The 14,623-nt window shown below is 53.4% G+C and overlaps 7 protein-coding genes across 7 annotated transcripts; 4 read left to right on the top strand and 3 right to left on the bottom strand.

The window, feature by feature from the left end:
- Positions 1–114: 114 nt before the first annotated feature.
- On the top strand, positions 115–1,047 carry HPODL_02148 (uncharacterized protein; the record flags this gene model as incomplete). The annotated part of the gene is made up of 1 exon (XM_014081766.1): positions 115–1,047. One exon carries the CDS (start codon positions 115–117, stop codon positions 1,045–1,047), a length of 933 nt encoding a protein of 310 aa, XP_013937241.1.
- A 48-nt stretch (positions 1,048–1,095) lies between these two features.
- Positions 1,096–1,650, top strand: HPODL_02147 (Conserved hypothetical secreted protein; the record flags this gene model as incomplete). The annotated part of the gene is made up of 1 exon (XM_014081765.1): positions 1,096–1,650. One exon carries the CDS (start codon positions 1,096–1,098, stop codon positions 1,648–1,650), a length of 555 nt encoding a protein of 184 aa, XP_013937240.1.
- An 82-nt stretch (positions 1,651–1,732) lies between these two features.
- Positions 1,733–2,647, top strand: HPODL_02146 (uncharacterized protein; the record flags this gene model as incomplete). Its single annotated transcript, XM_014081764.1, has 1 exon — positions 1,733–2,647. The coding sequence occupies one exon, from the start codon at positions 1,733–1,735 to the stop codon at positions 2,645–2,647; it is 915 nt and encodes a 304-aa protein (XP_013937239.1).
- Positions 2,648–4,183: 1,536 nt separating this feature from the next.
- HPODL_02145 (uncharacterized protein) lies at positions 4,184–8,368 on the bottom strand (the record flags this gene model as incomplete). Its single annotated transcript, XM_014081763.1, has 1 exon — positions 4,184–8,368. One exon carries the CDS (start codon positions 8,366–8,368, stop codon positions 4,184–4,186), a length of 4,185 nt encoding a protein of 1,394 aa, XP_013937238.1.
- A 134-nt stretch (positions 8,369–8,502) lies between these two features.
- HPODL_02144 (uncharacterized protein) lies at positions 8,503–11,244 on the top strand (the record flags this gene model as incomplete). The annotated part of the gene is made up of 1 exon (XM_014081762.1): positions 8,503–11,244. One exon carries the CDS (start codon positions 8,503–8,505, stop codon positions 11,242–11,244), a length of 2,742 nt encoding a protein of 913 aa, XP_013937237.1.
- Positions 11,245–11,579: 335 nt separating this feature from the next.
- Positions 11,580–12,794, bottom strand: HPODL_02143 (uncharacterized protein; the record flags this gene model as incomplete). Its single annotated transcript, XM_014081761.1, has 1 exon — positions 11,580–12,794. The coding sequence occupies one exon, from the start codon at positions 12,792–12,794 to the stop codon at positions 11,580–11,582; it is 1,215 nt and encodes a 404-aa protein (XP_013937236.1).
- A 118-nt stretch (positions 12,795–12,912) lies between these two features.
- HPODL_02142 (Protein TOS1) lies at positions 12,913–14,289 on the bottom strand (the record flags this gene model as incomplete). The annotated part of the gene is made up of 1 exon (XM_014081760.1): positions 12,913–14,289. One exon carries the CDS (start codon positions 14,287–14,289, stop codon positions 12,913–12,915), a length of 1,377 nt encoding a protein of 458 aa, XP_013937235.1.
- Between the last annotated feature and the right edge of the window lie 334 nt (positions 14,290–14,623).

Below are 14,623 nucleotides of genomic sequence, written 5' to 3'. Positions count from 1 at the left end.
TTTCAGTTCTAAAAGCAACTTTGGAGGGGAGCAATAAGAGAAAAAATGCGCGAGGCCAGTCGCGTCGATCGGGAGAAAAAAATATAGTTATTTTTGTTCCCTAGATCTGTTGCAATGTCCTTGTCCGATTCGCTCACCCCGCACTGGAGCGGACGACAGCGACGCAGGCCGCTTCGTGTGTCAAGGGCGGTCTCGGAGTCTCTGCTGGGAACAGACACCGGCTCGGGCTCCGACTGGGAAACATCTACCGAGGATGCAGACAACGGCGAGTACGGGCCGTCTGCCATCCCCAAGCGGGTCTACTCCTCGTCATCAGAGGTGTCGAGCCGTCGCAACTCGTTCAACACTAATATCAAGCGGCCCAGCATACCGGAACTGCTCAGTCTCGAGTCTAATTCTGTGCCCCCTTCCCCTAATGCCACGCCGGCACAAGACTCTCACAGCCCCAAACTGCATCCGGACGACCAGCTAGACCTGTCTGGTATGCCATCGCCCAATTTGGTTTTCAAAAAGCTCGTCTCAAAGAAGAGAATGGTGCCCAAAGCGAAATCATTCAAACGGGTGGTAATCGACCTGGAAAACGAGTTCTCGCCGCTCGACACAGAGATCCAGCACGAGTCGCTGGTCACGTCTGCCCTTAAGGACGAACCACGCGTATTGTCGTCCCGATTAACCACAGCCTTGCTGGCAAGACCCTCCAAGCTCAACCAGGACAACCTGAAAAAATTCGAAATTATCAACAAGGCAAACGAACTGTGGAACCAGCGACCCGTGCTGCGCTCCCGCTCGAACTCGGCCGCCTCTACGGTGTCCGATATGACGCCGCAGCCGCCACAGCCCGCCGTCCAGACCCCCCGCGTGAAACGACGCCCCGACGACGAGCCCAAGGCCAGCTCGTCAAAACGCCGCGTCGTTTCCGTCGCACACTCACCCCCATCGCCGTTCTTCCCGCCCAGCCACAAAAACCCCAAACTTGTCCACAATACACCAGTCGATCCTGAGTCCGTCGTGCTTGGCAAGGTGCGAGGTGTGCCCCGGGACAGATAACACGGCCGCAATCTGCACCAACAACTTGACACAAAAAATTATACCCAGATGATGCTGATCAGACACTTTAGTACGGCCATCTGCAGATGTGCTAAGGTCGACTCGTCGGCCAAGAGCGCGCGCGCAATTGCCAACTCGATCGTCCAAAACATGAACTCCAATACGCTCCCAAACAAAAACCTCGCCACAAGCAATTCAGCCATCGACGCGGCCCGCTACTTTGACAGTCTCCAGGCACAAAACTTCTTTGAACACGCCGAATACAAGCAGCTACCGGACGACTCGCAGTTTATCGAGAAACACTACGACGAGCTCAGACACTACAGAGAGAAGCTGGGCAAGTCCTTTGGCGAATTTGGCAGTGCTAGCGAGCTGTTCCGCGAGCTGAGCAAGTTCAAGCCGAAATTCGGGTCCCGGAACACGCGCACGGTGCCCGACACAGAGGTGTTGCAGGATATGGACCAGCTGGCTGTTGTCAAGTTTGATCGCTTTATCAACGACCTGGCCATTACGCTGCGGCTCAACGGCGGCCATCTGTTTACGCTGGACCTGCTGTTGCATAATAAGGAGCTGTTTGACAGCTTTGAGCAGGAGAAGAAATGACTTTATGTAGCGTTAACGAACCGTGATTTACGATGGCAGACATGTACATTAATTGATCAAGATTAATTTATTTTCTCTCCACATGTCTCTTTACACCTGGAGTCTTGATCGCGAAACGCTGGGCCTGGGATGGCTCCCGTTTCATTCGACAATGGTTCATTGGAGGTTCTCGGATGCCGTATATGTGGTGCTGGTGATTCTTCTGGACGGGCTGATTTTTGAGCGAATTGAGCCGTACCAGAGACAGTTCACTGTGAACGACCTAACAATCAGCCATCCGTTTGCGCCTGTGGAGCGTGTGAGCGCCGAGAAGCTGCTGTGGGTCGTCACCGTTGTTCCTCCACTGATTATCATTTTCTTCGTTCTGTTGCTCACTCCTAAACAGCACAAATTCTATGTTCTCTATGTGAGCATATTAGGACACTTTGTTGCCCTCGGAACCTGCGTCTTTGTAACAGACGTGTTAAAGAACTGGATCGGCCGGTGTCGGCCTGATTTCCTCGACAGATGCCAGCCAGATCCGACAGCGCTCAAGGACACTCTCTACTTCGCAAAAGAGATTTGCACCACCAAACACAAACAAAAGCTCCTGGACGGCTTCCGTACCACCCCGTCGGGCCACTCCAGTATGAGCTTCTCTGCATTGGGCTACACCTCGCTCTGGCTCCTGGGCCAGCTGCAGGCTACCAGAACCGAAGTCGGAGCATGGCGGTCTGTGGTTGCCATGTTGCCCTCATTGTATGCTTTCTACGTGGCTATGTCCCGCACACAGGACTACCGCCATCATTTCGTCGACGTGCTACTTGGCTCTGTGCTCGGCTCGTTGCTGGCCTGGTGGTCCTATAGAAGAGTCTTCCCCGCCGTGACCAGTCCCGAAAGCCACCTGCCGCACGCGCTGACGGAGTCCGAGCCCAGCTACGCCAGACTCGGTGACGAGACTTACCCGCTCACGTCCCACCCCGACGACGCCAACTCTGAGATCCGCTCCGCTGTGTAAAGTAGAATATATTATCCCAGTTATCATCGGCCGGGTAACTGTCTTGTCACAGGTCCTACGCGAACAGATAAAAAACGGATCCAAAAATATCTTGTTTAACCATGGACTCACCCAGAAACTCCACCTACTGTCTGATCTCAGACGGCGACTTGCATTTTCTACCATACCAGGATGTTTCTCGCGCGGGGGGTCTGCCATACCACTCCTTTCTAGCCAGCAAGACGATGTCTTCGCTCGCGGCCAGTGCCACGGCCTCCCAGCCTAACTCAGGTTCCGATATGGAGTCACAGAGTGCCTCTGGATCCTCATCACTGTGCGACGGGGTTCCGGGTACCCATAGTCTCCAAACGTCTGCTCTTTTAAACCGCTACGCTACACATGCGTTGTATCTCCCCAACATTTACATCGAGCCGTCCAACACAGGTAACCACGAAGAGACCAAGAAAATGCTGTGCACTATCTTCCCTCACTGGAACGACGAGTCACAAATCAGCGTGAAACAGTTCACAGGAGGCATAACCAACATGCTGCTGGAGTGCACGATGTACCACCAAAACACAGAATCACATGAAAAAGTTCTGGTTAGAACTTATGGCCGCGGCACGGGCATGATTATTGACCGCGATAGAGAGTTTGTGTCGCATCTGGTGATCAACTCGGTCAACCTGGCACCGCCCATCCATGCCCGGTTTGGGAACGGGCTGGTTTACGGCTTTATAGAGGGACGCTCGCTGGAATTCACAGAGCTCGCCGATGAACATCTGTATCCATTGATAGCCGCGAAACTGGGACAGTGGCACCAGCAAGTCCAGGTGGACGCGATAGAAGAGTGTTTGGCGAAGCTGCGCCGGGAGTTCCGGGGATCGAAGCCGGAATCGAACGCTTCTGATCTTTGGTCTGTGATATCGAATTGGATCCAGCTACTTCCTGAGATCGAGGGAATCACCAGCAGCTGTGCGCAGAACATCGACATCCGGGAAGTCCAGGACCCACAGGCGTCGCTGGTGGACGTTCTGAGGGCCGAACTGGCCTGGCTGCGCAGCCAACTGAACTCCAAGTCGCCTTCGGTGGCTAGTCATTGTGACCTGTTGAGCGGGAACGTTATCATTTCGGAAGACTTGTCGCAGAAACTCGAAACTGGCCTTTCGGCGTCTGACATGGAATATTACATGCAACACAACCCAATATCGTTTATAGACTACGAGTACATGGTGAAGGCACCGCGGGCCTTTGACATCTCGAATCATTTCATGGAATGGCAGGGATTCAACTGCGAGCGACACAGAATCCCCAAGGCAGAGAAATCCAACCGTTTATTGAGGGAATGGTGTGCTGCGTACTTGGGAGTGCGCGATGCAGATGATGATAAAAATGCTATTGATGATCTTATATCAGAAATATCGCTACATTATGGACTTCCTGGATTTTACTGGGGAATATGGTCTGGCATCCAGAGCGGCATTTCGCTGATCGACTTCGACTATAGTCGATATGCTGGAGAGAGAATCCAAGAATACTGGGACTGGAAACGCAGTTTCAGGACGCAAACTCCTGGACCACATTTCTAACCACCATGGTTTTCTGCACCATCTTGGATTGAGTGCCGATCCGCACCGTCTTGCCGGAAGACGGCTGTGCCGACTCTGTCTGTGAGGGGTCGAACTCGTGGAAGATGTCGCGATATACGTTGCTGGCGTCGCGTGGTAGCTGGTATACCCAGTTGTGGCTTGAAACCAGACTCATGAACCCTTCAAATTGGGGAATTGTCTTCATCAGCTTCTCGCTGCCCAAAATGATGAGCTTGGACTTTGCGCGCGTCATGGCCACGTTCACACGGCGCCACTCGCGCAGCAGCTCTCCGGCGACGTTTTTTTCGTTCGACCGCACCAACGAAATGATAATACAGTCCTTGTCTCTGCCCTGGAACTGGTCTGCCGTGAGCACCTCAATGTCTGGGTGGTTTCTGAGTCCGCGATAGAAATACCGCAGCTGTGCACGGTAGAAAGACATAACGCCGATGGACGAGGCAGAGACTCCACACGAAACCAAACATTTGATGATCTGCAGAATCAGGTCTGCCTCGACAGGGTTTTCGATTTTCTCACCGTTGGCCACCTCCTGCGCAGGGACGCCGTCGTGGTTGAGGAACAGGACGCGGTTTTTCGGGTCAAACACATGGTCCATCCATCTGAACGGCTTAGGAATCTGAATACACTTTTCTTGCAATCTTTCAGGGAACGGGACCTGGAGCGTCTGGTAGGCCACTTGAGGCGTGCCGCATTTCAGCCGGCCGTCGTAGATCAGACAGTTCGACAGCATCATCACGTCAGCGCTCATACGGTACTGGTGTGTCAGTTCCACGACGCTCTGTGGATACTTTTCGCTCAGAATCCGGAACAGCGACTTGTCCATGCCGCCTGCGCGGGCCTCGGCGCTTCTCACGAGAGGCGGCAACTGATAGTGGTCGCCAACCAGCACAAACTTGTCGGCAAACCGCAGCGGGCCCAAACACACTGGCATGGACACTTGCGATGCCTCATCGATGATGCAGTAGTCGAAATGCTGTCTGTGGATGAACGCGGTGTCCTGGATGCCGAGACACGTGGTGGCGACGATGTTGGTTTCCAGGAATGCGTGGCGGAAGTCCTCGGCGGACTCCATTGGATAAATTGTGTCTGTAGAATACAGCGAGTACTTGCGCACTTTTTCAGTGATTTTTTTCGGTGCACCAACTCTCAGGATTTTCGGGTTGTCGACGATATCGATCACTTTTTCGAGGATGTTGTCGACGGCGGAGTGCGTGTAGGATGCAATCAGCACTGTCTGGCCGTTTTCCACCAGACATTTGATTAAACTGGCCGTGACGGTGGTCTTTCCCGTTCCTGGCATGCCCAGGATCAGACAGTAATCCTGTGCGCGCAGCACGCGGTCGAATGCTCTGAGCTGATCTGCGTTAAACCTGGACTTGTCGAATTGGCTGTGAAGCAGCGGTTTTCCCGCAAACTGGGGCGGCTCAAGGTCTACCACGAGCCGTCGTGTTTTTTCGTCTCCGTCGGGAAGAAACAGGTTTAGTAGGTTGAACCGTGCAAGAGCCAGACCGTGGAACATCTCGTCCTTGTCAATGCGATACGTCTTCTTTTTGGCGCCCACACTGGCCGCACTGCTCCCACTGAGCACGCTTTCAAAGACCTGGTTGTGTGCTGCGTCGAAATTGCTCATTTTGACGGTCGAGTTCTCAAAACGACGGTCGGTGCTGACGACAACCACATTCGACCGCAGCGTCTCGACGAACCCAAACGCAAGTCCAAACTGGCCGCTTTCGTCGGAAACGATGATCCGATCGTGCTTTGCCAGCTGCGTGTTGCTCATTGGCTGGTGTACTGTGTCGTCGCGCTCAAAAGTGTACAAAAACCGTTTGGCGCGGCCGCTCGCGTACTCCGCCTCCTGACATTGTGTAAGATGCAATCCGCCAACGGCCTTGCCGCCTTTGAGCTCTCGTTCTGCAGCAGAATAGCACCACAGATCCTTTTTGAAGCTATTGACAAAACTCTCCTCCTTGGACAGCAGGCCGTTCCAGTGGTTGAAAAATTCTGGATATTGCGGTTTGTTCAAATGTCCTGTCAAAGTATCGTACAATCCATCGTCAAGCCCACTTTTTTCGGCCGTTCCGTGCTCCGCGAGCTTGTTATATGTCATGCACTCGTTCAGCACAAAACAGCGCTCGCAGCTGGGCTGGTTCTTGATCGGCGGGAGCTCGCTGGCCCCGTAGCTCAAATACTGCGAGATGTGGTTGCGAATGTTCACCAGCATGCGCAGGTCGTTCGCATTGATTGCCTCGTAGTAGCTCTGGCGCATCTTGGTGTACACAAGCGCGAGCGAGCGCGCCTCCACGTCGTAGCGCTGCTTCACCAGCAGTGTATACAGCGTAGCCTGTGCGCGGTTGGCTATGTAGTCCCTGCCCGTTTTGATTTCCATGGGCACCACTACCTTGCTGCCGTCGCGCAGCGAGGCCTCAATCACCACATCGATCAGCCCGCGCAACCCATACATTGGCGACCAAATATTTTCTTCGATATCCAACACCTTGGAAGCTTGGAACTGTGCAGTGCTCGAAAATTGCGGGTCGCGCGTGTACGTGGCCACCCACTCCTTTATGTAATCGACATGCTCCAGAACGGTAGCTTTCAGCTCATGCCGGCTTGCACCAATGCTATAGAGCGCGATCTGGTTGGCATCAAGCAGCTCTTCGAGATACTCGTCGAAAAATGCGTCGGAAACGTCGTTTTCCTTCAAGCACGCCTGGAACAGCTGGTGGACAATATTCCCCAGCACCAATGGCACTGCGTGCTCGCCAATGCCCTGGATCTTGCTGCTTAGCACCGCGCGTCGTTTGCAGTCCACCGCAGTCGCTGCCATCGTCGCCGAAACCAGAATATCCGGGCCCCAGATCAGCAGGTTGCTGCTCTTGTCGACGAGCTGCGCGTTTGCGCTGTCGACAATCACGTGCACGATGTCGCCCTCTCGGTACTCCAGCTCGGTCCACAGATCGCGCACAACAATGTTTTTTGTTCTGTCGTCCTCGCCGACGCACTTGAGAACCAACTGCAGCCCACCTTTGTACTTGGAGCGGACGATTTTCGATATTTGGTAGCGGTGGCAGTTTCGTTTCTGGATCTGCGAATGCACAGTGTTTTCCACTGTTTCAAAGACGATGGCGTTCTCATTTTCGAGTTTCATGTCCTTGAACTGCGGCAGCGATACTGTGCTGGGCGCTGCGAAGATTTCGTCGCCGTTGTCGCTGAACTCGTCTGACAGGCCGTCAGACATCTCTGCGGGCGTCGAGGCTGACAAAATGGGCTCTACTGGCGGCTCTGCAGAAACGCTCTTTTCGCGCTGCGTCCTCCGCAGCGTTGTCAGCCGGTCCAGCTCGGCCATGTCGACGTCGCTCAGATCGTCCATATCGTCCATATCGTCCAATTCGTTCAATTCGCCCAGTATCTCGCCCGCCTCTTCGCGAATCGTCTTCCCAATCAACGTCAGAAGCTGCGAAACGCTCTGCGTGGGCGTCTCTGCGGGCGATCCAAAAACACTGCTATTCAACAGCCGTTTAGACGCCTTCAGCTTGTTAATGCTCTTCTGCATGCTCTCGCTCAAAGTCTGTTTCGTCGCAATAATCGGCGTCTCTCCGATTGCCGTAAAGCTCCGGTGCACCAGCGTGTGCGGATCAGACACAGACCGCGAGATACTAGGCGTCCGGTGTCCGTCACCAGAATTGTCGTACTTGTCCAACAGACTCTTCAGGTTCGGGTCCAGCAGCTGCACACCGTTCAGCGACTCGTCGATCGGCGACGACAGAACGTCGCGCTGGTCGATGCTGTCGCAGCCCGACGTGGTGGCAGAATTATCCTTGTTCTTCTTGATGCTCGGGGTCAGGGCCCAGAAAATGTTGTCGTCGCTGCTCGGGTGGTGCAGCTCGCTGTTGGCACGTGATGCGTTTTTATCCGGAGTCTTGACGTTCAATTGTGACTCCTGAGTCGACAAAGTGCGGACATTGGGATCCTTGCGCTGTAAAGGGACGGCCTCAGACGCAGGCTTGGACGGGCGAGCGGGCTTGCCGCGCGCCAGCGGCTCTGTGAACCCAAGCGTGTCCAAAACGCAGCGATTCTCGCGGTCGCAGTCGGCCTTTATTCGCTTTGTGCGTCTCTGTGGCGAGCCAGACATTGGATCAAAAATAATACACAGCACGCGTATTTTTTGCAGCGAAGAGAAAAAAGAATAGTGTCACGTGCCACAGGTCAGATGCCTCCTCCCCCGGCTGCTCCTGAGATATTTGTTTTTACACAAGCTTCTCAACTATGTCTGTGCCGTATACTGTGATTGCCAAATACCCGTACACCCCATCGGCTGAGAACGCCTCTGATGACCTCGCGTTCAATGCCGGCCAGCTCATAACCGTCACCGAGGAGGTCGACGCTGACTGGCTGTTTGGGACCACCAAGACAGGTGGCGAGCTGGTGTCCGGGTACTTCCCCAGGAATTTTGTGGAGAGGCAGGCCGAGGACGAGCCAGAGTTGGCGGAGAGGGCGGAGATCCCGCCACATGCTCCTGATGAAACACAAACTCCAGCGGAACCGAAGGTGGAACCGCCCGTCGCACAGCCTTCCGTGTCCGATCCAGTGTCGAATTCTGCGCCCGATCCTGTGCCCCAATCGGTTGTCCAATCCATTCCTGATCCGTCTTCGCTCAAAAGAGAGTCAACAGAGCCAATTCAGTCGACCATTGAGCACGGCACGTCCGACTTCAAGCATAAGCTGCAGAGCTTCAACGTCAGCTCTGCTCCTCCGATGCCGGGCCAGGTCATTGCCGATCCCAATTTTGCAAAAAAGCCCTTTGTCGCCGCCAGTCCCCACTCCACGTACGTTTCTCCCGTTGAGAGACGCGAGAGCAGGAGCGACGAGCGGCGTGTTTCGTCGGGCTCGGCCACCCTGCCTCTTCCACCGCTGCCAGCGCAATCTACCGCCGACGAGCCTACAAGCGCAGAGGAAGACGCTCCGCGCTTGACATTAAAGGAACGGCTACGGCTGCTGGAGGAGAGACAGCGAGAGGAACAGGCTGCTGCAGAAGCGTTGATGAAGCGTAGAGAGGAGAAGAAGAAGAAGAAGGAGATGCTAAAGGAGGACCCGGCTGAGGAAAACGAGGAGACGGAGGAGGAAGAGCACAAAGAGGACACGGAGAAGGAGACGGCGACAGAAGACGAGGAAGACGAGGAGGACGAGGAGGAGGCGAAACGACGCCAGCTTCGTGAGAGAATGGCCAAGCTTTCTGGCGGAATGGGCATGATTGGAATGATGGGATTCGGTGCTCCTATGCCCACAAAAGAGAAGAAAGTCAAGGAATCCAAGAGGACCGACGACGAGGCTGCTGCTCCTGTTCCGGGCCCGGTCCCTGTTCTGCCTATTAAGCCGGAACCACAAGACCCTGCGACTGCAGCTCCAGAAAGCGCTGGCGAAGAGTCCGAGGAGTCCAACGACCATGAGTCTGTCGACCTTACCAAACAGCCAGACGTCGGCGACGAGGAGGATCTGCCAACCGAGCTCGAGGAACCGAAACAGCTCCCATCTGCGGCCAACCCAGCACGGTCGTCTCCACCGCCAATTCCCACCTCGCCAGCCGTGCCCCTGCCGCCTACAGTCACCGCGCTGCCGGCCTCGTTCTACGCGGCAGAACCTGCACAGCCACCACCGCCACAGGACACAGAGTCGGAGTCAGACGACGAGTACAAGTCGGCCTCGTCAGCGTCTCCAACGCTTCCTGCCTCGCGGCCCGTGGCTCCTGTTCCGCCAATACCTGCGCCTGTTCCAACGTCACCGCCAGCACCGGCCGTTGCAGAGGTTCCTAGAGCTCCAACCTCGACAGCTCCCCCTCTTCCGCCAGTGCCACCTGTGCCGCCTGTTCCACCACCAATGTCGGACTCCAGCGAAGAGGTTGTGACCGGTTACGAAGCTGACGACGATACAGACATTGCACAGGCCGAAAAGCCGGTGGACTCGCCAGTGAGGCCAGCCCACGCCGTTGCTCCTCCTCCTCCTATCACCAAGGCTCCAACCGCGCCTCTGCCGCCAAAAACGTCCCCTGCTGTTCCTGCTGCTCGTCCACCACCGCCAATTCCTACATCACCACTAACACAGACAGGTACTCGTGCAGTTAGTTCGTCATCCGTCCAGTCAAAGGAGCGCAGAGTGTCTGGTAGCAAGACAACCACGTCTCATGCACCGCCACCTCCACCACCAGTCGCCGCTCCTGTGCAAACAGACAACACCGGTTCTACCATGCACTCCGGCTTCCGGTCGAGTCTGGAAATTAGCGACTATGGGTCGTCGTCCAAGTGGTGGCTGACTAAGAGTCTTCCGGCAGAACTGTCTGGCAAAGATGTATACTACGAGGTTGACAGTCATGAAATAAAGAAGAGAAACGGCAAAACGGTCGTCTACTTGGACTACTACATTGTCAACCAGGACTATTCGACAAAAATATGGGAGCTGTCGTACGACGCTGCAAACCCAGACAAATTGGCAACCTTTGTCGAGACGGTGCGAGAAAAACCGGCAACCAACCCTACTTACCTTCTTGAAGCATCAAGAAAGTACGGTGCAGTGGCATTCCAGCTCTCATCGTCGGCCGTTGGCAGTTCCAAAATTCAAGAAGATCTGGTCTCATGGGTGTTCAAACAACTGCCGCGCGACGTGATGCCTGCTGTCGGATCCAAAACATTCGGTGCCACTATCTACAGAAACACAAACAACGTCGAGATCAACCAGCTTGACGAGATCCGTCCCGGCGACGTGCTTGTTGTTCTGAAAGGACGGTTCGAGGGTCATTCTTCGGGTCCGTTCCACAAGAGCAAGACTGCCGAGCTGGGATTCAGTGGCAAGCCATACACAGCAATTCTGGCCGGCTTCGACCCGTCCAAGGGCAAGATCAAGGTGATTGAGCAAACTGCTAAGGGGGTGCAGTCAGGCGCGTACAAATTGGGAGACTTCAAGTCTGGCAAGATAAGAATCTTCAGGATCGTGGGTAGAAATTATTTTGGATGGTAAAATAAAAAATAATTATGATTCTTCGCAACATTGTAGCTTTCAATCGACCGGGACTCGTAAGATCGGTAAGCACGATAAATCTGACATTTTTTGGGAAAAGCAACTGTGGACTTTGCGATGAGGCCAAAAGCGCCCTCAAGTTGGCTCTGGATAGCAAGGAAGTTGCTCCGATATCTTCACGCATTCAACTGAATGATATAGACATCACCGCCAAGGGAAACGAGCAATGGTTCGACTGTTATAGATATGACATTCCTGTTTTGCACATCCACCGCCAGGGCTACAAGACTGTCAAGTTCATGCACAGATTCAACCCAGAGGAAATCAAAGAGGAATTAGTTGAGGAGATGTGACGCCTTTGGTCTGCCGCGCTTTCTTTTGCGGGGAGCCTTTGGTTTTTCCAACTCCTCCTTTGCATCCGAAGTGGTTATTTCCATCCCTAGAGATGCCAGCTTCTCGGCTTGGGACGCCACGGTCTGCTTCAAGGTCTCGATCTCCTGTAACTTGTCGTTGTGTCGCTTCTCAAAATCTGCATGCTCTGCATTCAAGCGGTTATACTCCTGCATCAGTGACTGATACTCCACCTCTCGCTTGGCCTGCTTAAAGTCGAGCAGAGCCTGGTCTCCAGAAAGCTGCTGCGCTTCGTGGACAGAATTTAGCGTCTTCTCAATATCCTCGAGTTTTCCAGGGATCTTTTCAGATCTCTCTGCCAACCGACGCATCTGCTCAGACATTTTTCGTGACACGGCTACCAAACCTTGCTCGAATTTGGCTCCAATTGTATATATTTGGTGAACATCTTTTTCTAGCTTGTCTGTCGAGACGACCGTATTTTCCTTATTTCCAATCATCTTCATAAGTTCCGCGTTTCTGGCCCGCTCTTCCTCCAGTCTCGAAAGAGCGTCGTCAAGCCTCATTCGCAAAGACGTCATCTCTATCTCCTGTTTTGTGGCCCTACCTTGTGTGTCGATATGTCTGGCCTTGAGCCATTCAAACCTTTTCATGTGCAACTGTAATTGTTCCTTGGTGTCCTGAGCAGTCCTCTTGAGCTCTCTGGACTCCTTTAGCACCTCGAACGTAGTCCTGCTCAAATCCGTGCATTTCTTTTTTCCCTGTAGCAGCTCTTTCCGCGAAACACACAAGTCTGACTCCAGCAACTTGAGCCTCTCCTTAAACGAAGTAGCCAGCCGCTTATACACTGCCAGTCTTCCGTTTGCCTCCGCTAATTTGGCCTCAGTCTGTCTGAGCTCTGAGCCGTTTTTCTCTGTTGTGGTGTTCAGATGAGATATCGTGGAGAGTAGGTAATCGATGGAAGCCTGTGTTTCGGCGTGCTTCCTTCTTTTGTGTGGCTTAGAGGGCATTTCTGGAGCAAATCTTGTTTTTTGGGGAGCATGGTCAACAAAAACATTCCTTTCTCCCTCTTCTACAATCCCTGAGTCGTTGCACAGTGTTGTCTCCGAGACATCACCAATCTCTTTTTCCGACTTATCCAACTTGAATGTGGCCAGTTTCGACCGAAACAGCGACGAATCTTGCAGAAAACTGGCCATGGCTGATAAAAGATAACCTAAAAACTAATCCCTAAAATGTGCCCATTAAAAAAAAACAGGAAAATTACTACAAATCTACGGTAGCTGCGAAAATCAAGCGTTATTGTATAATTGGTTATCAAATGCTGGCAGTAGAGCCAGACTTGTTCAGCCACCCAGACACAGTGTCGGTGTCGAGAGAGTCGCTGAAGTCGACGTCGTCGTCAAGCACAACAATGTGGACCTCTCCGTCGTAGAAAATGGCAGCAGCCTTCATGGAGGAGTCAGTAGGTCTCTTGAAGTAGTCCTGCGTTCCTCCTCCGCCAGAGGAAGAGCCGTTGTCGCCCTGGCCGTCGTGGAGGTGGGAGATCAGCTTGCTGGATCCAGAAGAAAGAATCTCAAACAGATCTAGCTCTCCACAACCAGTAGACCAACAAGAGCAGTCTGCACTGCCGTATTGAAGAGTTCTTGGAATCTTGGCGTTGAGCAGCCAGATAGCTGGCATGTCGTAGTTGGTGGTGGCAGAGTCGGTGGCAGTAGGCATTTGGAACTCGAACACAAACATCTTGGTAGCACCGGCGAAACCGTGGTAGGCTGGGATGCCCGATCTGTAGTAGCCACAGTCTCCAGCAGAAGAGTCGTCACAGTCCACGCCAGACATGATAAGGAACTCGACGTTCGAGTCGATGGTGACCTCGTCAAGAGCGACGCTGGAAGAAGAGGCGGACTTACCGTCGGAACCGCAGTAGGAGATCGAGTTACCGAAACAGTAGGAGAAAGTGCCGGATCCAGAACCACCCTTGTGATTGAGGAAAGTGACATTGCTTTTGGAGCCTGGAGTGAAGTAGGAAGATCTGCTCCATCCGGATCCAGAAGAAGAAGACGACGAGCTGGAGGTGGAAGCGGCCGAAGAGGAAGACGACGAGCTGGAAGAGCTACTCTTCGAGGTAGTCTTGGAAGTGGTCTCATCGTTTCCGTAAGAAGTAGGAACTGCTTCGGCAGTCGAAGAAGCAGCACTCTCACTGGTGATGACCTTCATCTCTGCAGTGGATGCACTGGTGGTACCGCTGATCGTGTTGCCGTTCTGGTCGACGTACACGGTCGCGGTGACAGAAACGTAGTCAATAGCTCTTCTGTGGTGATGATGAGCATGGACAGTGGTTTGGCATTCCTCGTCCTCCTCGTCCTCCTCGTCTCTCTTCATCTTCGAAGAAGAGGAAGATGGATAGTAGACACCAAATTGCAGCAACTTCAAAGGACCTCTGAAGTGCACAGAAAGTTCCTCGTCCAAAGGAGACAGCGTGCCAGAGAACGACTTGGTCTGCGAAGAACACTGGCACGAGGACTCGTCGATGTCGGTGACATCAGAATAGGAGCCAGAGTAACCGATGCCTTCGTAGACGATGGCATTTGTCTGGGAACAGTAGTAGTTGCCGTCCTCGTACGAGCATCCGGCATGGGCAGTGGCCCAGATGGCTGAAAACACGGTAAGGAGCGTAGCTTTGTTGAATAACATGGTCTGGAGATATTAAAGGAATGAATACCAGACAAGGTTCACAGTGAAAACACTTTTTAGTCGATTCTCACGGAAAGCGCAGTTTATTTTAACAAGTGCAAAGCATTCGTCCAAGCTTCAGACTTGTTTCTTAGAAGGGATGGCCAAGCACGGGTCGTGCGCGGCTCGAGATTTCTGCATGAGAATGGGTTTTTTTTCAGTTTGGAGGAGGCTGGATTTGGAAACTTCCAAACACGTTGAAACTGTACCGCGTTTCAGCGTGCTCAGCCTCACACCCGTGCACCGTGTCTAGCAAAAGATGCAGCCAAGATGCCCCAAATTGGAGCGGCTGCTC

The sequence above is a fragment of the Ogataea parapolymorpha genome, chromosome I (genome assembly GCF_000187245.1).
Source record: "Ogataea parapolymorpha DL-1 chromosome I, whole genome shotgun sequence".
In the NCBI taxonomy this organism is placed as follows: domain Eukaryota; kingdom Fungi; phylum Ascomycota; class Pichiomycetes; order Pichiales; family Pichiaceae; genus Ogataea; species Ogataea parapolymorpha.
Note: the sequence above shows the minus strand (reverse complement) of the source record. Positions and strands in the feature narration are given on the sequence as shown.